The sequence below is a fragment of the Cucurbita moschata genome, unplaced genomic scaffold (assembly GCF_002738365.1).
Source record: "Cucurbita moschata cultivar Rifu unplaced genomic scaffold, Cmos_1.0 Cmo_Scf00045, whole genome shotgun sequence".
NCBI lineage: Eukaryota > Viridiplantae > Streptophyta > Magnoliopsida > Cucurbitales > Cucurbitaceae > Cucurbita > Cucurbita moschata.
Genome location: NW_019268561.1, coordinates 661,705 through 685,255, shown reverse-complemented (window position 1 = coordinate 685,255; position 23,551 = coordinate 661,705). Strand labels below are relative to the sequence as shown.

At 38.7% G+C, this 23,551-nt stretch overlaps 3 protein-coding genes and 1 pseudogene across 3 annotated transcripts; 3 read left to right on the top strand and 1 right to left on the bottom strand.

The window, feature by feature from the left end:
- Nucleotides 1-146: 146 nt before the first annotated feature.
- Nucleotides 147-5,071, bottom strand: LOC111434556 (2-carboxy-1,4-naphthoquinone phytyltransferase, chloroplastic). The gene is made up of 11 exons (XM_023071977.1): nt 4,838-5,071; nt 4,511-4,736; nt 4,221-4,324; nt 3,186-3,257; nt 2,933-3,071; nt 1,576-1,682; nt 1,402-1,501; nt 1,250-1,288; nt 1,048-1,158; nt 896-961; nt 147-363 (listed from the first exon to the last, which is right to left on the bottom strand). The coding sequence occupies exons 1-11, from the start codon at nt 4,933-4,935 to the stop codon at nt 250-252; spliced, it is 1,176 nt and encodes a 391-aa protein (XP_022927745.1). The 5' UTR covers nt 4,936-5,071; the 3' UTR covers nt 147-249.
- Nucleotides 4,883-9,935, top strand: LOC111434555 (phospho-2-dehydro-3-deoxyheptonate aldolase 2, chloroplastic-like). The gene is made up of 6 exons (XM_023071976.1): nt 4,883-5,003; nt 5,326-5,866; nt 7,207-7,484; nt 7,562-7,838; nt 8,448-8,693; nt 9,515-9,935. Exons 1-6 carry the CDS (start codon nt 4,900-4,902, stop codon nt 9,773-9,775), a joined length of 1,707 nt encoding a protein of 568 aa, XP_022927744.1. The 5' UTR covers nt 4,883-4,899; the 3' UTR covers nt 9,776-9,935.
- A 1,004-nt stretch (nt 9,936-10,939) lies between these two features.
- On the top strand, nt 10,940-14,506 carry LOC111434682 (annotated as a pseudogene).
- Nucleotides 14,507-19,934: 5,428 nt separating this feature from the next.
- On the top strand, nt 19,935-22,153 carry LOC111434679 (7-deoxyloganetin glucosyltransferase-like). Its single transcript, XM_023072152.1, has 2 exons — nt 19,935-20,479; nt 21,032-22,153. Exons 1-2 carry the CDS (start codon nt 19,975-19,977, stop codon nt 22,006-22,008), a joined length of 1,482 nt encoding a protein of 493 aa, XP_022927920.1. The 5' UTR covers nt 19,935-19,974; the 3' UTR covers nt 22,009-22,153.
- The last annotated feature ends 1,398 nt before the right edge of the window (nt 22,154-23,551 follow it).

The following is a 23,551-nucleotide window of genomic DNA, read 5'->3' as shown; positions in this document are numbered from 1 at the left end:
GCCAGCGAGGACGTTAGACTCCAAAGAAGATGAATTATGAGATCCCACATTAGTTGAAGACGATGACGAAACATTATTTATAAAGGGTGTGAAACCTCTCCTTAACAGATGCGTTTTAAAAATATTGAGCTTGGGTTATTACACTATACGATAAAACTTGCATAGGTTACCTTATCAATTTGAGTAATACAAAATGTCGGGAAGTGATCACGACTTCAAACTTTACCTTATGAATACTCGATCAAAACATTAATTAATTAAACCGAAGAATCTAGGTGCAACCAATCCAGCAGCCAATGCAAGTCCAAATATGGAATGTAACCGCACACACAAATACTTGGCCATGAAAATTTTCTGTTTATCCTGCAAATTAAGGAAAAATATAAACATATAACCAAATAATAACAATCATAAATCAAAAAGTATTTTCCTACAAATTTCTCTCTTTTTTAATCTATGAGTATCCACGTCAGCTTTTAGAGGCATTCGTGGGTTAGGTTGAATTGGGTTGACACATTACTTAGACCCAACTCAATGCAAAGATCGATTGACCCATATGAATCTCGAGAGTGGATGGTTGACCGCCACCCCCTTGTCTTGGAGGCTCTCCGACCAGGGAGTGGCTTGCTATCATAACCTTTTTCTCACGGTGTAGGTGAAAAAGAGTGGCTATAAGTTGGCCCAAAGAACAAGAGTGGACTTCCTTAAATCTATTGTTCCTTGGTTAACCCACGACCTTCAATCTAACCTAGTTTTAGAGAAATCCATGAACCGACCGAACTCAACCCAATCTAAATAAGTTCATCGTGATCGAATTTTTTAGGTCATCGGTTGAATTACTAATTGACCTAAAGATTTAACATATAATCTTTAGAGTAAATTGTTAGCCAATCACCTTGTGGTTTTCTTCAACGAAGCTAACCACTAGCTTGCCCACCGGGATCGTCAGACCACAAAAGAACTACAAAAGAAAACAATAGCATATATGAAAGACAACGTAAAGTTATTCAGTTCACAAAGTAAGTCGAGTTTTCAGAGTTAACTTACAATGCAAGTAAATGGAAGACTCTTGCTTAAACCCAGAGCAAATAGAAGCACAAAAAGCATAATTACTGCAGCCTTCACCACCTTGGAACCTCTTTCTGTGCCAAGCCTTACCTGCATAATAAGTTATCCAACACAGACAGATACAACATTAATTTCTCCAAATGTTTTTGACAAGCTGAAGCTGAGCAAAGACATGTTATACCAAAGGGGACATTTTTCCAACAGCCCTGTCTCCCTCAACCTATGCACAACAATGTCGGTGTTGGTCAAACATGATTGTTAATGTAAGACAGCAGAAGAGTTAAGGATTCGTGTTTTTTGTTTTGTTTTTGTCTCGACGAGGGGGGAAAGTACCTGATGGAAATGGCTGCAGAAGAGAATTAGAGTTGTCGTCGTTCCGACAAGGATAGAGGCGGAAAGGATCGTATTGGTTATGGGAAGATATCTCATCTCCCTGTGGATCAGACAGACCGTCAATATAGAAAAAAACCAGACAACAACTGCTAATCCAAACCAAATGATTGTAACCTTGCGTTGCTCTGTAATAAGTAAAATGCTGTTGTAGCAAATGGACCGAAAGCAGCAAAGCACAACGGCTCTCCCAATCCGTGGTAGCTTAACCGGAACGGTGGACACTGCAACCGAGTCAATTATCAAAGCTAAAGAATAAATAGCTTGTTATAGTGTGCGTGTATAGAATAAAATGGGTTGGTCGTGTTAGGAATCATGAATCTCGAAAATGGTACGATATTGTCCACTTTGAGCATAAGCTCTCGTGGCTTTGTTTTTGGTTTCCCCAAAAGGCCTCATACCATTGGAGATGTACTCCTTACTTATAAACCCACGATCATCCCCTTAATTAGTCGATGTGGGACTCGTCTCCTAACAATCCTCAACAATTCGCCTATCGAACAAAGTACACTATAGAGCCTCTCCTGAGACCTATGAAGCCCTAGAACAGCCTCCCCTTAATCGAGGTTTACTCATTTGGAACCCTTGAACAAAGTACATCATTTGTTCGACATTTTAGTCACTTTTGACTACACCTTCGAGGCTCACAACTTCTTTGTTCGACATTTGGGGATTTAATTGACATGGCTAACTTAAGGGTATGGCTCTAATATCATGTTAGAAATCACGACCCTCCACAATGGTATATTGTACACTTTGAGCATAAGCTCTCATGGCTTTGCTTTTGGTTCCCCAAAAGGTCTCGTATCAATGGAGATGTACTCCTTACTTATAAACCCATGATCAACCCCTTAATTAGTCGATGTGGGACTCCTCTCCCAACAATCCTCAACAATTCTCCCCTCAAACAAAGTACACCATAGAGCCTCCCCTGAGGCTTATGGAGCCCTCGAACAGCCTCCCCTTAATCAAGGCTCGACTCTTTTGGAGCCCTCGAACAAAGTACACCATTTGTTCGACACTTTAGTCACTTTTTACTACACCTTCGAGACTCACAACTTCTTTGTTCGATATTTGAGAATTCAATTGAAATGGCTAAGTTAAGGGTATGGCTCTAATATCATGTTAGAAATCCCGACCCTCTACAATAGTATGATATTGTCCACTTTGAACATAAGCTCTCATGGCTTTGCTTTTAGTTCCCCGGAAGGTCTCATACCAATGAAGATTTATTCCTTACTTAAAAATCCATGATCAACCCCATAATTAGTCGATGTGAGAATCCTCTCCGAAAAAATCTTCAACACTGTCAACAACTCAATCAATTACTTCTTTCGAATGCTAAAAGAAGGATTAGTGGCGTCTCGATTATTTCATTTCAGATTCATTGGAATCAACATGAATTATGAAGCAAAGAAATCGAATCGGGCCAAGAGTATGAAGAAGACCAAAAATTAAAGATCCCAGATGTTACCTGATATATGTAGCCACAAATAATTGAAAAGGCTAGAAATAATATGGCACGCAGGCTCCCAGCCTCCAGAGATGCCCATGTCAACCCCAAGAAGCCAAGAGCAAGAAAAGTGTAAGCAGCAACAAGTGTCCCTATTGGGCTTATTGCACCACAATAACACAAACAAGTCAATAAGTTTTGTATAGAAACAAGAAAAAGGACAACGATTGCGAAATTCGAGGGGTCCTTAGACGAGAAAGTAGTGTGAGCTTACCTGCCAACAAGTTTTACAACCGACTCCTTTTTGTTTTTATCAGCTCCGGTACTGAAGTCGTACGCGTCGTTACTGCAAATGGATCGTTTTAATTCGTTAGTTTCAAATGGAGGAAGGAGCTCATAGTTCATACTTTGTCCTGAACTTGTGTTAGAACTGAGCAAGCAAAGGCTTCCATGGACAGTAGTGTGAACTCTAGACTAGGCAAGATGGCAATAGATAGAATTTATGTAACAACTCAAGTCCACCGCTAGCAGATACAAGGAAGATATTTTATTAAAACTCATTCCTGCTTGGTAAGAAGATAGCTTACTGTCCTATCGGGGTGCAAGAGAATTCCCTAAGAGACCCAGAATTGACGGAAGGAAGGAAGCAAGCATCTGACTTTCTCGCCCATGTATCAAAGGTAGTAGAAAAAAAATGCCTTTTATCGATAGGATTCGTCTTTCCCGTTCTTTTGTCCAAAGGGACGCCCTCTTTGGGCTTTCCCTTGCCGGCCTCCCCTTAAGGTTTCTAAAACGCGTCTACTAGGGAATAGACTAGCAGATATTGTCCTCTCTGGGCTTTCCCTTTTGGGCCTCCCCTCAAGGTTTTTAAAATGCGTCAGTTAAGGAGAGATTTTCATACCCTTCTAATTCGTTCTCTCACAATCCACCCCCCTTTGAGGCTCAGTGTCCTCGCTTGCTCTCGTTCCTCTCTCCATTCAATGTGGAATCTCACAATCCACCCCCCTTCAGGGCCCAACGTCCTCGCTAGCACACCACCCAGTGTCGGACTCTGATACCATTTGTAATAGCCTAAGCCCACCACTAGCAGATATTGTCCTCTTTGGGCTTCCCCTCAAGGTTTTTAAAACGCGTAAGCTAGGATGAGGTTTCCACACCCTTATAAAGAATACTTCACTTTCCTCCCCAACCGATATGAGATCTCACAATTTACCATGAAACAAACGTCTACGCAACCATTAAGCTATCAAAGATCTAGGTTGAGTGTAAAAACAAACAGATGTAAGTCATACAAGAACTAGTTCTTCACCTTAAATTAAGCCAACTGATGACAAGAACCGAAGAAGCCAGGATTACAAAAAATAGCCGAGTAGAAAAATTCCCAGACTCAAAATAAGCAGCTGCACTTCCTACCTGTTTGTAATCAAAGAGAAAAATCTTAATACATAGCATCTTCAGAAATGGAATAGAACACACTCAAAGATCAAGAACAATCAAGTTCATCACAATTGATGCAACACATTTCTCAAAAGATTGATATCAAATCTTGCACAACTAGCTGCCATAGAATGCAACGAGTATATATATATATATACATACCATTAAAGGAACCAAAGCAACAGAGTAAAGTGGTAGCTTAATAGCCCTCCAAATCAGAGTCGCCATGGCAACACCCTCTTCTCCATTCTCTTGGGGCATCGAATTAAACTCAATTGCTTTACATTTCGACACAAAACCTCTAAAACGGACCTTTCCGCACACACCCAATTGCTTTCCACGACTCCCGCAAGCAAATTTCCGAGCATCGGTTGATAAACTGGACAACCTGAAACAACCCAGATAAGAGCTGTGATAGCAGAAGAAAATAGTACCAATTTGAAGATGGGCAAGAACATGTAGTGGCTATTTGCAGTGTCGTGAGCTTGCCTTGGAATGCGGGTGCTGTGGTGGGAGAGATAGTCATCGAGATTCTTCTTTAGGGCGCCGAGATGGGTGGCTATGCAGAGCGTGGAGGCCATTGGCATCTCATAACGGTAGGCGAAATGCGAGTGAATCGGTTCCGGGAGCAGCCCGTTTCTGCCAAGTGCGCGCGTTTTGTAGTGTAGGGATAGAGGATGAGATTAAGTGGGGAATGTTTTGAGTGATCTAATCATCTTAAAACTCTAATGAGCCCATTTATTGACTGGGTTTTTGGGCGACGAGAACTTCTATTTAAAGTAGATAATATCATATCAGGGTGATAAAAGAATTTATGTTTAAAAGGGACAATATCTTATCATCAAAAGTCATAAGTCATGATTCCTAGTCGCATTAAAATGTCAAAATTCTAACGTTTTTTCTATAATTAATTTATATAAAAAAAATGATTCTGATTTTGATTGATTGTATTAAGAATAACAGAACAAACACTCACCAAAAGCCATCGGCCGCATCGATTTTCACTCTGTTTCTCTTTTTCAAACTTGCCCCAAAATGGCTCTCCCAGCGACATCCCCTCTCCCAAAATCCCTCCTAAATTCCCACTTTCCGATCACCCGTCCGCCTCCCTTCACCACCGCCACCGCCACCGCCCGATCGCGTAAACCCATCTCCGCAATTCATGCCGCCGACCCATCAAAGTCGTCAAAGCCATCGATTCTCGTACCGACGAAATGGACCCTCGATAGCTGGAAGTCGAAGAAGGCTCTGCAACTCCCCGAATATCCTGATCAGGCGGTGCTTGAATCCGTCCTCAAGACCCTCGAATCGTTCCCTCCGATCGTGTTTGCTGGAGAGGCTAGGTCCCTTGAAGAGCGGCTGGCGCAGGCCGCTGTGGGGAAGGCGTTTCTTCTTCAGGGTGGGGATTGTGCTGAGAGCTTTAAGGAGTTTAATGCCAATAACATTCGTGACACCTTCCGTGTTCTTCTCCAGATGAGCGTTGTTCTTATGTTTGGAGGTCAAATGCCTGTTATCAAGGTTGATTTCTGTTGCCCTTTTTATTTTGATTTCTTGCATGTTTTGATGAATGATCCATTGGTAAGTTGAATGATTTTGTCATGTTTTTGGCTTTTAGATCATCGTTTGGTAAGCATGTTCATAATTGATTTGGCTTATTGGTTGATATCGATTGAGAGATTGATATTACAGTGATGTTTGGGAGTTTCTTTTGTTTTGTTGCATTCTAAAACTCTTTTTCATTCAAAATCATCATGTTTGTAAGTGATTTATGAGTGATCAGGAAAGTTCAAAAGCATTTTAAGCGCTTTACAAGAAAGTATTTGTAGTGTTTTTCACTCAAGTGATTGTTAGGGAAGCTTTAAAAGTTGAGCCAATAATTGAAGTGATTAGCCATTAAGCACTTTTCTGGACTTATAATAAGTGTTTTTGTTGAAGTTACTTATTTTAATTGCACTTTTAAGCACACCCATGCACGGTTATGGTGTTTAATGTTACCGCTCAAGTCCACCACTAGTAGATATTGTCCTTTTTAAGATTTAATGTAACACATAGCCCACCGCTAACAGATATTGTCTTCTTTGGGCTTTCCCTCAAGATTTTTTTAAAACGCGTTTGCTAGAAAGAGGTTTCCAAACTCTTATAAAGAATGTTTCGGTCTTCTCCCCAACCGATGTGGGATCTCACAATCCACCCTCTTTGGGGCACAACGTCCTTGTTGGCACTCGTTCCCTTCTCGTGGGACCCCCCAATCCACTCTCTTTTGAGGCCCAGCATCCTTTCTGGTACACCGCCTCGTGTCCACCCCCTTTGGGGCTTAGTTTCCTCCATGGCACATTGCCCGGAGTCGATTCGAACATAGCTCATGAGACAAGGTACCAATTCCCATCATAATGGTCAAGGTCCTACATTGATTGGAGAAGGGAACGAGTGTCAGTGAGGACGTTAGGCCTCAAAGGGGTAGGTTGTGAGATCCCACATCGATTGGGGAGGAGAACTAAACATTCGGTGTGGAAACCTCTCTCTAGCACACGTATTTTAAAAACCTTGAGAGGAAGCCTGAAAGGAAAAACCCAAAGAGGACAATATCTGTTAGCGGTAGGCTTGGGCTGCATCCGTGCTCATTAGAGCTTAATGACTTAATGGAATGGTCACTGGAATTCCCTGTTATGTTGCAACTATAAAGCTTTTCCGTCCTTTTACTTATTTATTATGTTGACCGAGTGTCTCAACAATGGAGATTGGAGAAAAAGTTATGTAATTCTTCATCACTCTTTCCTTGGAGACTGCTGAATGATTCCGGGGTTATTGTATGGAATTACGTTTGGCGAGTATGTAATCGGACTTACGTATGAATGTAGGTTGGGAGAATGGCAGGTCAGTTTGCAAAGCCAAGATCGGACCCTTACGAGGAGAAGGATGGAGTGAAACTCCCAAGCTATAGAGGAGACAATATAAATGGAGATTCATTTGATGAGAAATCTAGAGTTCCCGACCCCGATCGAATGAATAGAGCTTACTGCCAGTCGGTCGCAACATTGAACCTCCTGAGGGCATTTGCCACAGGAGGTTATGCTGCAATGCAGAGAGTTACACAGTGGAATCTTGATTTCACCGAGCATAGCGAGCAGGGCGACAGGTTTGACTCTCGAGGACTTTGTTCTTTCATTGTAGTTGCATAGTTTGGTTATATATTTTTCCACCACGTGCCAACAGATACCGAGAACTAGCTCATCGAGTTGACGAGGCCCTTGGATTCATGTCTGCTGCTGGACTCACTGTCGATCACCCTATCATGACCTCAACCGAGTTTTGGACGTCTCATGAGTGTTTGCTCCTCCCTTACGAGCAAGCACTTACTAGGGAGGATTCCACTTCTGGGATATACTACGACTGCTCGGCTCACATGCTTTGGGTCGGAGAACGAACTCGCCAACTCGATGGTGCACATGTGGAGTTTTTGAGAGGTGTTGCTAATCCTCTTGGCATTAAGGTACTTCCATCTTTCCTCTTTTCCCATTTTGTCTTGAAACTACACTTTGGTTTGGATCTTTCATATAGGTTATACGACTTCGAGTTTGAACTTTTTATGGATGTTCTTATAACTTTTTATTTATCAAGTTTGAACTCGATATTCTTTTGTTACTTGTGAGATCTCACATCGGTTGGAGAGGAGAACGAAGTATTCCTTATAAGGGTGTGGAAACCTCTCCCTAGCATACGCATTTTAAAACCGTGAGGCTGACGGCTATATGTAATGGGCTAAGGTGGACAATATCTGCTAGCGATGGTCTTGGGCTGTTACAAATGGTATCAGAACTAGACATTGGGCGGTGTTCCAGCGAGGACGCTTGACCCCCAAAGAAGGTGGATTGTGAGATCTCACATTAGTTGGAGAGGGGAACGAAGGATTCCTTATAAGGGTGTGAAAACCTCTTCTAGTAGGCACTTTTTAAAACCGTGAGGCTGACGGTGATACGCAACGGGCTACAACGGACAATATCTGCGGGCGGTTACCCGCTAAAGATTTATGGTTGTTGAATTATTCCTCTGGTGGATGAAGAACTTTGATGACTGATAAATTATAGCATTTTGATAACAGGCAAGTGATAAGATGGATCCCAAAGAATTGGTGAAGCTTATTGACATCCTAAATCCCACGAACAAGCCTGGAAGAATTACAGTGATAGTAAGAATGGGAGCTGAGAACATGAGAGTGAAACTTCCACATCTAATCAGGGAAGTTCGCCAAGCTGGTCAAATCGTCACTTGGGTTAGCGATCCGATGCACGGGAATACAATCAAAGCTCCCTGTGGACTAAAAACGCGTTCCTTCGATGCAATAAGGGTATGATCATTCTTTCTGATTTATATATATTCGATTTGGTTATTAGAATAGCTTGCTTATTACATTCATTTCCGGTTTAACTAGTAGTTTCCCACCATAAGTACTTGGGATCGAGAGGGAAATGGGCGTGGAAACCTCTCCCTAGCAAACGTGTTTTAAAACCCTGAGGGGAAGCCCAAAAAGAACAAGGTTTTGGATGTTATAAATGGTATCAAAGCCAGACACTGGACGGTGTTTTAGTGAGAACGCTCACCCCCAAGAGGGTAGACTGTGAGATCCCACATCGGTTGGAGAGGGGAACGGGTGTGGAAACCTCTCCCTAGTAGACGTCTTTTAAAACCTTGAGGGGAAGCCCAAAGAGGACAATATCTGCTAGCGGTGGGTTTGGGATGCTAAAAAGGGTATCGAGCCAAACACCGAGTGGTGTGCCAATGAGGACGCTCGCCCCCAACGGGGGTGGATTGTGAGATCCCACATCAGTTGGAGAGGGGGAACGGGTGTGGAAACCTCTCCCTAGCAGCTACGTTTTAAAATCTTGAAGGGAAGCCTAAATAGGATAATATCTGCTAGTGGTGGGTTTGGGATGTTAGAAATGGTATCAAAGCCAAACTCCAAGCGGTGTGCCAGTAAGGGTGCTTGCCTCCATAGAGGGTGGATTGTGAGATCCCACATCGGTTGGAGAGGAGAACGGGTGTGGAAACCTCTCCCTAGCATATGCGTTTTGAACCTTTAGTAGTTTACTAACAAAATTAGTCAGATACCTTTAGTAGTTTACTTCCACATCATTTGAAGACCTAAATATCGAAATATGTCGATTTCAGGCCGAGTTGAGAGCATTTTTCGACGTACACGATCAAGAAGGAAGCTACCCTGGAGGAGTTCATTTGGAGATGACAGGACAGAACGTAACCGAATGTGTTGGAGGCTCACGAACTATAACATATAACGATCTAAGCTCACGGTACCATACGCACTGCGACCCCCGACTCAATGCTTCTCAGTCTCTAGAGCTTGCCTTCATCATCGCCGAGCGGTTGCGAAGAAGAAGACTCAGAGCAGGACGAGCTCCGGGAGGTTTTTGACAACAGCCGACAACACAACAGTAGCCTTCGTTAAATCGTACGTAGCTAAAATGCATTCGGAATATATCTATGTACGTTTTGGTTAGTGTTGCACATTACATCTTAAAATGGTGTTTTTGAGTGAACATAATAAAATGCAATAAATAACAATTTAGTCGTACTTTCAATTTAGAATCGTAACCACAGAATTTGACCCCGATCGTAATGTATATATTTTTTATTGTGTCCATGGTGAGAATACATTTTTCGATATATAATTTTTCATTTATTTTTGCTTCAAAAATGTCGTTAGAAAGTTAGAGTCGTTATAGTAACGTCTTATCTATCTACCTTCGACTTTGTGTTTAAAATTAAAGTTTAATTATTGTGATTTTTTATTTTTTCTCATAAATTGTTATCGGTTGAGCGGAGATAGAAAATTCATTTGCTGAGTTTATGGCTCAAGTAAATAACTTTCTTGTTGGAACGTCTTAGGGCAAAGTTGATGAAAGTGATACACATCTATACATGAAAACGATGAATATCTAGTGATGTCTCGGGATTATGAAAGTGATACTCACATAATGAGTTCAATGTATATAGAAGTGATGTATATGAAATTATGTGTATGAAAGTGATACACATCTGGAGAAAAAAAGTAAAACTTAAGACCCACTAGAGTCACGTTAGTCTAAGTCATGATTGCTTCCCGTGGGGTCGAGTATTTTCAATGACATCTTAGAGAATATACCGTTTTTGCTACAATCATCATGAGATAGCTAGAAAGAAAAAAAATGTTTGAAGCAAGAATTTCTTTTTATACGAAATAAAGTCGAATATTTCTCGTTAAGCTGAATGATTTAAAGCTTTCTTTCGGGATTCCAAATAAAACCGGAATTACTTGAAAGCTTTTACCTTTTAGCTATATCTTTCGGGATCCCAGATAAAACCCATATCTCCACCGAACTCACAAAAATTAATTTTTTAATAAAAAAAATTAATTGAATTATTATTTTTTATTTTCTTTAATCTCCCACTCAAATAGTGGAAGACATAATAATAACAAAATAATAATTCGAATAAATAAACAAAAGAAAAGAAAAAAAAAATGTGCACGTCGTTCATTACGTCGTCGTTTTACACCACTCGACGGAGTAAAGCGAGTGCGCGGCGTAATTGCTTACGTGTTGAATCCGGTAGCTCTCACGTAACGAAACCTTCAAACCCGCCTCCCATGGCTGCCACTGCTACTTACTCCCTATATATTCAAATCCAAACTTCTTTCAATCAACCCATTGGCAAACGAAGAGAAACAATAATCAGATGAGTTTTGGAGGAATTCTGGGTTTCGAGTACGGCGTAGTTCAGGCTCCGCTTGGACCTGATATCTCCGGTCCTGAGCTTGTTGCTGCCGTCGCCAATGCCGGTGGACTCGGTCTCCTCAGAGCTCCCGATTGGGTAGCTTACTGTTTTCTCTTCTTCCTTTCTTTTCCTTTGCGTGGAGTCGGAGTTCAATCCTTTTTAGAATGGATTCCGTGATTGATTGTTGCCTGGTCGATCATACTGCCCTGTTTGGATTTTGATACTTTTCATTGTTGATTGATATGAATGATTGGATTGATTGCCATTTTCCCCTGTTTGCAACTGATTATTTACATTTTTTAATATGAATGCGGACGATTTGGTGATGATTTGTTATGAAATTATGGAGGAGTGTAGGGAAAATTTTCTGGAAACTACATGATTTTGGTTTGTGAATTTTTCCTGTAATGGAGCTTGAAGCATTTAGGGCTTTTATTTGTAACAGGAATCACCTGGTTATGTACGAGAATTGATAAGAAAGACCCGAGCGTTAACGAATAAACCATTTGGAGTAGGTGTCATTTTGGCATTTCCTCATGAGCAAAATCTAAGGGCCATATTAGCTGAAAAGGTAGCAGTTGTGCAAGTTTACTGGGGAGAATGTTCAAAGGATCTTGTGGATCAAGTTCATTCTGCTGGGGTGAAAATTATTCCACAAGTGAGTGTTCTCTTGCATATCACAGTAACCATGAATGTCCACAATCCCCAATTCAAGTCGATTGCTCGTTGAGGCTTCATTTGATAGCCATTTGGTTTTTGGTTTCTGAAAATTAAGCTTATAAATACTATTTCCTCTTACGAATCTACTTTATGCTAACATAACATGTGGGATCTTACATCGGTTGGAGAGAGGAACGAAGCAATCCTTATAAGGTTGTGGAAACCTCTCCAAACCATGAGGCTGATGGCGATGCGTAACGGGCCAGAACGGACAATATCTGCTAGGGTGGGCTTGAGCTGTTACAAAAAAAACAAAATGGTTATCAAACGAGACCTAAATCTTATCTTCGGTTATATGGCTTAATGCCTACTGATATAATATGAGATTTTTCCCTCTACTCATATTGGAGTATGTCACATTTGAACAACTACTTTTGCAGATTGGGAGTGTTGAAGAAGCGAGAAAGGCCGTTGATGTTGGTGTTGATGCAATAATCGTGCAAGGACGGGAAGCAGGAGGACATGTTATTGGTCAAGTATAAAGCTTCTTCTTCCTAGAAAATTTGATTAATTCTTGATGCTCTTATATTTTTTGCTTCCAGTTGGTGGCATTAAAAGTATTTGTCATAAAAAGTATTTGATCATTCCTCTAATTTCGCTGTAATAAGAACTGATAGTATTTTTATTTGCTGCTTTCAGTCAGTGGTATTACATTAGTTCTTGTGTTCATTAATCATACTCTTCACACATTTGTACTTAAACCATATCATAACTTTTCTCAAATATAATTGGTTCTTTACAGGAAGGTTTGATTTCCATCTTACCAGGGGTAGTTGATATTGTTGGGGATAAAGATATACCTGTAATTGCGGCTGGCGGTATTTCAGATTCACGAGGTTATGTTGCTGCGCTTGCCCTTGGTGCTCGTGGCATCTGCCTTGGAACTAGGTTAGTAAAGCTCAATTGATTAGTTACAACTATCAAAATGTATTTTAGAAAACGGCTACATGTTGAGAATGGTTGGGAGGGAGTCCCACATTAGCTAATTAAGGGGAGGGGATGATCATGAGTTTATAAGTAAGGAATACATTGGCATGAAGCCTTTTGGGGAAACCAAAAGTAAAGCCATGGACCTTATGCTCAAAGTGGACAATATCATACCATTGTGTGGAGGGTCCGTGGTTCCGAACATGGTATCAGAGTCATGCCCTTAACTTAGCCAGGTCAATAGAATCCTCAAGTGTCCAATAAAAAAGTTGTGAGCTTCGAAGGTGTAGTCAAAAGTGACTTTAGTGTCGAACAAGGAGTGTACTTTGTTTAGGGTTTATTTTGTTTGAGGGCTCCAGAGAAAGGAGTCGAGCCTCGATTAAGGGGAGGTTGTTCGAGGGCTCCATAGGCCTCAGAGGAGGCTCTATGGTGTACTTTATTCGAGGGAAGGATTATTGAGGATGGTTGGGAGGGAGTCTCACGTTGGCTAATTAAGGAGATGATTATGGGTTTATAAGTAAGAATCTTCATTGGTACAAGGCCTTTTGGGGAAACCAAAAGGAAAACAATGAGAGCTTATGCTCAAAGTGGACAATATCATACCATCATGGAGGGTCTGTGGTTCCACTAGATCCATGCTATAAATCGGTGCTCAATTAGAAACAATGTCTCATTTTTAAGAATAATGTCACGTTATGTCGAGTTCTGTTCGAAGTCACCGTATCGGTGATCCCCTTTCCATGTTATGAAGCAAAGTATGGTAAGAAAACATGTCGGCGCAAAAACTTCATCAATGATCTGTGACACATTCTTAAACAACTGCATAATTTTCATTCATCTAAGCCATGGAAATGGTGTTGGAGGAAGTTATATCGACATTGATATCACATCGTGATCCATTTACGAGATAGTTCAAGGCTGAAAGCCTGTTTTCATTTGGTGCAAGTCAAAACTTGTCGTTATCCTTATCATATTCTCGTAATTATAACGATCATATAATCTAATGATGAAGCATATCTCATGAGATTTGAATTTTACTCTATAACTTTGTTGCAATAGTAAATTGAGTAGACAAGAACAAATGAAATACTGCAGATTTGTTGCTACGAAAGAAAGCCACGCTCACCCTGCATACAAGAGGAAGTTGGTGGAAATGGATGCAACTGATTATACAAACATTTTTGGGCGTGCAAGATGGCCTGGTGCACCACAGCGTGTTCTACAGACACCCTTTTACAATGATTGGAAGTCACTTCCTGCCAATGAAAACGAAAGCAACCAGCCGGTCATCGGCCGTTCAACAACTAATGGCTTGGTGAGCTCCCCTTGCGTCTCTTCTACTTACAAAATGAAGAAGAAGTTGAGAATCTTCTGTTGTTGTGATCCTACTTTTAAATCATATCTTTTTCCTGCTTCGAACAGGACATAGATATACGGCGCTTTGCGGGTACCGTGCCGAATGCGACAACAAAAGGTGACATCAGAGAGCATGGCAATGTATGCTGGACAAGGCGTTGGACTAATCAAGGAGATCATACCTGCCGGAGAAGTGGTAAGGATGCTGGTTAAAGGTGCACAACATCATATCCATACACATTTTAGTAGTTTTGTTTCTTAAAGTTTGATGCTCAGATCCGCAATTTTTTTGGTTTTCTTGAAGAAATAAGACAGAAAATCCATATGTAATTAGTTGAATCATGAACTCAGCAATCCTTCAGTTTAAATAAAGTTTTCAGTTAATCCCAATTTGAAAATTTTAGTGCCCTAATAACCACTAAAATTAGCTAAATCTTAGCTGAATCAAGTTTCGGTGGAGATATCGATCTTAAGTGATGATGATTCTAGCATGGATTATATATATTAGTAGAGATCATTTAAACCACTAGAGGTCGTACTTATAGAAATTTCTTGATACACTTATGCGAATGTTTTTTCAGACAAAGACTTCAAATATTTTGGCAAAGTTACAAAGGACACTCGAAACGAAGATAAATTTTAGTTTTACATTCGAACTCTAGATTGATAGCTAAATAGATTGTTTGAATAAGGTTCTAAGAGACAAGCTCAAGTGCAAGAAGTTTAGAATTTGAGGTAGGTGATTATGTGTTTCATCGGTAATTGTTAGGGTAGTACACCAATTACCCTTCGTATGTGTCGAATCAGGAACTTTGCATCGAATTAGGAACTTTGCTTTCAAGGATACTAAGGTATTTATGAATCGAGAAATGAAGAAACAAGAGGACTAAAAAGACAGATTGAGAAAAAGCTTTCGAGGATGAAATTTCTTTAAGGTTGAGGGATTGTAACGCCTCATGAATTAACTAAAATTTTCGCTAGAAACATTGTTAGATTAAATTGGTTTAAGAAGATTAAATTAAGGCCCTTAAAATTTTAAATTTGTGAATTAAAGGTTTATTCGATGAAGAACAAAATCCTATGAAGTGAGTTTTTTCTTCCATAGCAATGGTAAACGATGTCTTTAGACGTTGGTATTGAGGCTACTCTCTTATAGGGTCGATGTGTATGAAAATGGAAAAAATGTCTATACATGAGAGTGTTGTAGAGAGGATCTCACATGTTAAAGTGATGTACATGGACCTAAATGTCACTCGATTACAACACACTTGATAGAATATTATTACAATTTGCTTTGTTTTTTAGATTGTTTGGGATGAAAAACTTAGTAGTCTGGAGGGTTATTGTAACATATCAAAGCCACCCCTAGCATATAATGTCTTCTATGGCTTTCCTGAGATATTGTAACAACTCAAGCCCACGTTAGTAGATATTTTCTTCTTTGGACTTTTTCTTTCGGGGTTCTCTTAGGGTTTTAAAGACATCTACTAGGAAGAGGTTTTCACACCCTTACAAAAAATACGATCTCACAATCCATCCTCCTTAAGGATTCAGCATTCGCGTTGACACACCACCCGGTGTCTAGCTCTAATACTATTTACCATTAGCAAATAATGTCATCTTTGGGCTTTCCCTCAAAGTTTTAAAACGTGTTTGTTGAAGAGAGGTTTCTACACCCTTATTCCCCCCCCCCCCCAATCAATGTGAGATCTCACAATCCATCTCCCTCCTTCAGGGTCCAACATCCTCACTGGTGGCACACCGCCCACTATCTGAATCTAATACCATTTGTAACAGCCCAAACCTACTATTAACAGATATTGTTCTCTTTAGGCTTTTCCTTTCAAGCTTCCCCTCAAAGTTGAAGTTTCCACACCCTTGTAAAAAAAATGTTTCATTCTTCTATCCAATCGACCTGATATCTCACAATTATTTATCTTTATTCCTAAAATATATAGACAATAAGTTTATACAATTATTGAGCTTGACTCAACTTTTAACACTAAATGTATGAAGGTGATACACACCCGAAGAACCCAACAACATATTTTAAGTCCATTCGAATATAATCATTTTAGTTTTAATCATGATTGCATGTCTGTCCTTGTACCTGTACCGTGTACCACCGTAGAATTGAATGAAAAATAGTTAGAAATATTATTGTTTATTACTTAAATTGTATAAAATATTTACATGAAACAATAAAATTGGGAGGCATTATTGTGTTGAGATATGGGCATTATTCTATAAATGGGACAACATTAAAGCTTCAATTATTCCTTCAAAATGGCCTTTGTTGTGTGACCCTTAAGCATTAGAGAATTGGAATATATCAGATTTGACAAATAAAATTTAAACATATGCTTTTTTTTTTTTAAAAAAAATAATAATAATGCTATGAAAGTGTTTAATCAATTACCATTATTAAATATTAATTAAATAAAGTTAAAATACTATTTTAATCCAACATTTTTATTTGAACACCAAATAATAAATTTTGGATAAAATTGAAAAAAATAGATACATCCTACTCCAATATACTCGGTGGGTGCATTCGTGACGATATTCTCTAAGTTTTTTTTCTCTCTCCAAACTATGATTACCAAATACAAGATTGTGTACGAGGACAAATAGGTAATTTTCGAGGAGAGATCGACGTTAATGTCAGCCTCACTTTCTCTCCAAACTGTGATTACTAAATACGAGATTGTGTATGAGGATAAATAGGTAATTTTCGAGGATAGATCGACGTTAATGTCGGCCTTCACTTTCTCTCCAAACCATGAGTCCCAAATACGAGATTGTGTATGAGGATAAATAGGTAATTTTCGAGGATAGATCGACGTTAATGTCGGCCTTCACTTTCTCTCCAAACCATGAGTCCCAAATACGAAATTGTGTACGAGGACAAATAGGTAATTTTCGAGGAGAGATCAACGTTAATGTCAACCTTCACTTTCTCTCCAAATCATGATTACCAAATACGAAATTGTATACGAGGACAAATAGGTAATTTTCGAGGATAGATCGACGTTAATGTCAGCCTTCGCTTTCTCTCCAACCCATGATTACCAAATACGAGATTGTGTACGAGGACAAATAGGTAATTTTCGAGGATAGATCGAATTTAATGTCAACCTTCACTAAAAAACAATCCATTTTGGTCGGGGATCAAATAAATTAAAGCTAGAATGGTCGAGGTTCGATAAACGTAAACTCTAGTGATGGAAGACGTAGGAAGGAGGGGTTTACTCAAAGGGCAATTTAATGAAGAACAGATGAAATTAGTTTCGTACTTTTAGATTCTTAGAGGGTATTTTAGTCTTTTTCATCGATCCTAATTAATAATTGAACAATTATCTTCAAAGTTTTAATATTAAAATAGACAAAGAAGTATCATATTATTAAAATATTGTGAAAATAGAATATTATATTAAAAAAAAACAATTTAAGAATCATTTCGAGTAATCTCCCTAATGTCAACTACTATTTTGTGATTCCACTGTTGCGGTTGAATGCCACAAATTCCACTTTCATTGTGATAAAAAAGTAAGGAGAATGGGTACCATTTACAAACTTTACGCTACCTGTTTCAATATCGATTCTTGTTCTAATCAACGATATATAGATTCTACAATTCCCTTTAAATGTCACAAATTTCACTTTTATTGTGATAAGAAGTATGGAGAACGAGCACCATTTATAAACTTTATGCTACCTGTTTCAATATTGATTCATGTTGTAACGAACTATATGTTTGTAATTTTAATGTTTGAAGTTATAATTTTATAAGGGGTTTTAATTTTATTAACTATAAGAAGTATAAGAAGTGAAGTGTGGTTGAGCGTAAGCTCGAGATGTTTCAAATGAAGATCAACTAATGTCGAAGCTCATCTCTGACCTTGCATAGCCTTTCAAACAACGTAGTAGGAAATTTATTAGTTTGTCGAGTGTCACAATTGCACTCTTCAACGATTATGTAACATTTGCTTTAATGGACTAACAAGTCATTTGTATAAAAATCGAACATAGTCTTTGGTCTCGGTTCACGTTTTAGAAGAAAATGAGTAGAAAACATTTTAGAATAGAGAATTTAAGATGTCAATTGCATTAAAACATGTATGCAAGAGAGTTTACAATACATATCATGAACATTGAAAGCAGAAATACTTCATTTAAACTTTCATAAAAGATAATATTCATCTTAAAACACAGTCATGAATTTGCGTGTTTGGAAAACACGACTGAACAAAAGACTAAATAAAATAGATAAAAGTTTAAATTAAAAACATCGTATTCTCGCTTAAGTATAAGAAAATAAATGTGACTACCCTATGCATGTGCTATCGTCTCGAGTTGCGATGCCGTTGTCAGTCGTACAAGAATGTCTTACCTTTATTTGAAATAGAAGTAGCACGTGACTCGAGTATTTATAGAAATATGAGTAACCCACTATTCAGGTTAAATACAAACACATACAATTTCATGAATGGGACCTATAATAATAGTCTGGTTTCCTACGGCGATTATCTTAACGGGCAGCTTGGATGTGTAATTAATTTCCTACACACGGCCCACACGTGCGGGTATGAACCCACCCGTCGGTTCGCACACCTCCTGTACTCCTTTTTTTGTCGGGCAAGCATTCTCTAATAGCTCTCGATGCTGGATTCATTTGGCTAATGATATAAAATTACTGTAATTTACTATTATTGACATTTAATTTCACAATTCATTCCTTTTCATTTTTACTGCAACATTTTTTTTTCTTTCACTAATAAGGGATTTTTTTCTCAAATATGACATTTTTTATTTTTCCGTTTCATCTTGGTGTAAGGGTGGGTTGATGGTGAAGTTCATTCTCGATTGACATTTTTTTTTTTTTTTCTATTTCTTTTCGCACGAATTCGAGAGGTGCGTTGACGGGAGTAAAGCATGAGTTAATTTTTGTTTTTTTGTTTCTCTCTGCAGTAACTGTGATATTTTGGCCCGTAATTTTCACCATTTTGTTTTTCTCAAATGTGACATTTTTTTTTTTTGTTTCTTTTCCAAGGAACTGTGATATTTTGGATAAGGAATGAGTTGATTTTCGTTTTTTTTTTGGTAGGTGAGAGAAGTCATTTTTTTTTTCTCCTTCTCCAATCTCACATTCTTTTTGTTTTTATGGGTCAGTGGAGAGAACTCATTTTTTTCATTTTTTTTGTTTTTCGGGAAAAGGGACGGAAAGTTAGTGGAGAAAGGTGGAGAGGATGGTTGTTTACGAGACGTAATCTTCCATTATGTACGATTCATTTCGGGCTTCCCTTAAGTTTTTTTTAAACTGAGAGAGGTTTCGACACCCTTATAAAGAATGCTTATCGTTCCCCTCTAGAATCTCACAAACACACCTTGGACAAACATGACCGTAACATAGGACATAGACTAATAGAGATGACAAACACATACAAACGCACAATCCTCAATAAAAGTAGCAAAGAAAAAAAAGCCTAAAAAGGATATGTAATCCAATTCCTAACTCGCCCTTACCAAGGTCAAAACCCTAAACCAACTTAAACAAGACCGAGCACGACACTGATATGCAACTCCCTATGTTCATCGATTCAACTCGCATCAAACGTCACATCACACGATGCTTCATTCGAAACCTTCTATGTTCATAATCAATTATTAGTATTCTATGTTCATAATCTCTTTAGTAGTCCCCCACCACCTTATTATTATTCCATGAAAGCCACTACAAAAAAAGATTTTTGAAGGAATAATTCAACAAAACTTTACTATAAATTATAAACTATGGAAGCTATTATTTGTTCAAACTTAGAGTAAAAAAAAAAAAAAAGAAAGAACATTAAATCATGCATAAGCCCCATGCTGTATGCATTCCTTTCCCAGCACAAAGCCACATAAACGCAATGCTAAGTGTAGCAAAGCTTCTTCATCAAAAGGGCTTTCACATAACATTCGTCAACACCGAATACAATCACAAGCGTATACTCAAGTCGAGAGGTTCGAATTCTCTCGACGACTTACCGAGCTTTCGCTTTAGAACGATTCCTGATAGCATGCCCGTGGCCGACGACGACGACATCGACGCCCCGCAAGACCTACCGACTCTTTGTATCGCCGTCTCGAATGATTTCTTAGCTCCTTTTTGCAGCCTTCTTTCTCAACTTAACCATGATGATGATGATTTTCCTGTTGTTAGTTGTATTGTTAGTGATGGTTTTATGTCGTTCACTATTCGAGCTGCTGCTGAGTTTAGCATTCCGGTGGCTCACTTCTGGCCGTTTAGTGCTTGCAGCTTGTGGGGATTTAGCAATTTAGGTGAACTTGTGAAGCGAGGGATTACTCCGTTGAAAGGTGACCAATTCTTTGACCATTTACTTTTGTTTTAAGTACGGTTTCGTGTACGGTAAAAAATATGTTTTTAAACACGTAGAAAGTCGTTCTAAACGTAAAATTACTCTTAAACTTTGCACTTTATCTGAAAATTATCCTTAAACGTAAAAAAAAATGTAAAAAGTTTAAAAATACTATCACGGTTAATATAGGGACCAAACTATTAGTACCATGTTTAAAAAATACTCGGTTAATATTATTAAATTTTTAAAAAAAAAAGTTTAAAACATTTTTTACTAGGAAGATATTCTATGAAAGGTAAATAAACGGTTTCTGTCCTACCGTGATACTAAAAACCTTTTCATAAAGGTTAAAAGTGTTAAAATTACCTTTCCGTAAACTCCTACACTGATTCTAACCATAAATATATTTTTTAAACTTTTTTTTTAAATTCGAAGGTATTACTAAAACTTTTAAAGATTTAACGATATATTTTAGATAAAATACAAAGTTCACGAGTATTTTCATTAATTCAGCATGTTCTTCGTAATGTTCATGAGTTTTGATTTGCAGATGAAAGCTACTTGACGAACGGGTACCTCGAATCCACCATAGATTGGATTCGAGGGATGAAAAACATCCGACTTAAAGATCTACCGAGCTTTGCAAGAACAACGAATCCAAATGACATCTTTCTAAATTTTGTAATTCAAGAAACAGAAAGAACAGCAAAAGCTTCAGCTACTATATTGAACACTTTTGATGCTTTAGAACAAGAAGTATTGGATGTTCTTTCTCAAATTCTTCCTCCCATTTACACCATTGGTCCAGTCCATTTGTTCACAGACAAAGCAAAGGAGAAGAAATTAGAAAAAATAGCTACAAATCTTTGGGAAGAGAATCCAAATTGCCTCGATTGGCTCGATTCGAACGAACCCAATTCGGTGGTTTACGTAAATTTTGGTAGCATAGCGGTGATGACAAACCAAAATCTTATCGAATTTGCATGGGGACTTGCAAATAGTGGGAAACCCTTTTTGTGGATCATAAGGCCAGATCTTGTTATTGGAGTCGAAGATGATTATGATTATGATTATGATTATTATTCGGCGATTTTACCAATTGGGTTCTTTGAAAAGACACGAGGAAGAGGAATGATAGCGAGTTGGTGTGCTCAAAAAGAGGTATTGAAACACCCATCGGTGGCGGGATTCTTGACGCATTGTGGTTGGAATTCGATTATCGAGAGCCTTTGTGTGGGAGTGCCTATGATTTTGTGGCCTTATTTTGCTGATCAGCCCACGAATTGTCGATATTGTTGCGTGGAATGGGGGATCGGTTTGGAAATTGATAGCGATGTGAAGAGGGATGAGGTCGAACGATGTGTTAACGAGGTGATGGAAGGGGAGAAAGGGAAGGATATGAAGAAGAAAGTTATGGAGTTGAAGAATTTGGCTGAAGAATCTTGTAAGTTTGGAGGTTCTTCTTATTGCAACCTCGATGAACTTATACTCCAAATACTATCGAAGGATCGAATGCAAAGTTTTTGAACGTTATGGACAAGAAAATAATGGGTCGGTGTCGTATGATTAATGAGCTTGTTTACATTTGTATGAGAAAATAATGATATCAATACATGTCGTGACATTTCAATGAAAAACATGAATAAATGTGGAAACGGGATGTTATTAATTATATGCGTTCGATCTACTCACATGCATATAGACCCATTAAGCAGGCTCATTAAAGTACTTTAAAGCCATTGAAAATCAAATCAATGGAAAATAAATGAACGTGAATAATATCTAATCTATTATTATTTTAGGATACAATATGCCTGTGGTCGTGGATATAGAATCAAGCCATCTAGCAGCTTTAGGAGTCCAATAGACCTCTTCAACTCCCGGATATGATTGTGGTGACATTTAGATTATATGTTTCGTGATTTAAGTGATCGATAGGATTTCTTTAACAAGCGTGCACTAGAGAACCAAATTAAGATTAGAGTGGTTTACATGTTGACCTAGGTCGGTACGTTTGTAGTAAATATTGCACCGCAGAATCATGAGCAACGATCAAAGGAATAGACCTATGTGCACCCAAATAGTACATTAACTCGAGGTGTTGGTCTTAGATGTCTAGGATACAAAAGACAAGTTTTAAACCGCCTATACGTCCTTAAGAACCTAGTAGACCTCCACGGCATCCAAGAATGACAAAGGTAGCCTCAAGATCATTAGCAATATGTACGATGTCATTAGTTTAATGGTGCCATCAAGGGCCTCCGCTACCATTTCCACTCCAGTACCAGTACCGTGGAGCTAGGCCTAGAATGATTAAGGTAGTGCTCCAAGAAGACTAGTCGCCCAACCTTGTGGAGAGCCGCGACAGTAAACCTGTCTTAAGAGGCGAGGTGTGGAATCACACAGGTTGACTCAGTAGCTGACAAGCATAGAGGGGTCGCTCCCCCAACCTTGGATGTCATATGGTCTTGTGGAAAGGGTTCACCAGCTAACATCTCGTAGATGGCGAACTGAGTAGCACACATCATACTAGAATAAGGATATGATTACAAGATAGCGTCTCGATTTAGGACACCGGTTTAATACTGCTTAAGCAAAGCAAGCTATAAGAGCATAAAAGTAATTCTCTCTAGAGATGAGACTTGTCATCTAGAAGACCTGTAACGCCATAAAAGGGTGTACCGCTCGAAACTTCGAGCACCCCTGATGCTTAGATAGTAGTATAGACTTGGCCTGAACTTCCTAAATCTCAAAGTAAATCCCGTGGATACCTACTAGAATAAGGATATGATCAGAGCCTACTAGTAGGGTGCTCATCCCTTTTCTTTTGTTTTTTGTCAGGTGTTCGCAAGCTACTAATTGAGGTGGAGAAGCATTCGACAATTGTTCGGTTACAGAGTGCGTCGTTTCGGTCAGCCCGTCCTTGTATTTAAGTCTTTTTTATTTTGTTTGTAATTATATCGAAGTCCTATTTTGTCCTTTTGTAATAAATTTGAATAGCACGTATCTTATATTTAGATTTGATTTTGTATTTAATTTTTGGTGTTGTTTTTTTTTTTTTTTTTTTTTT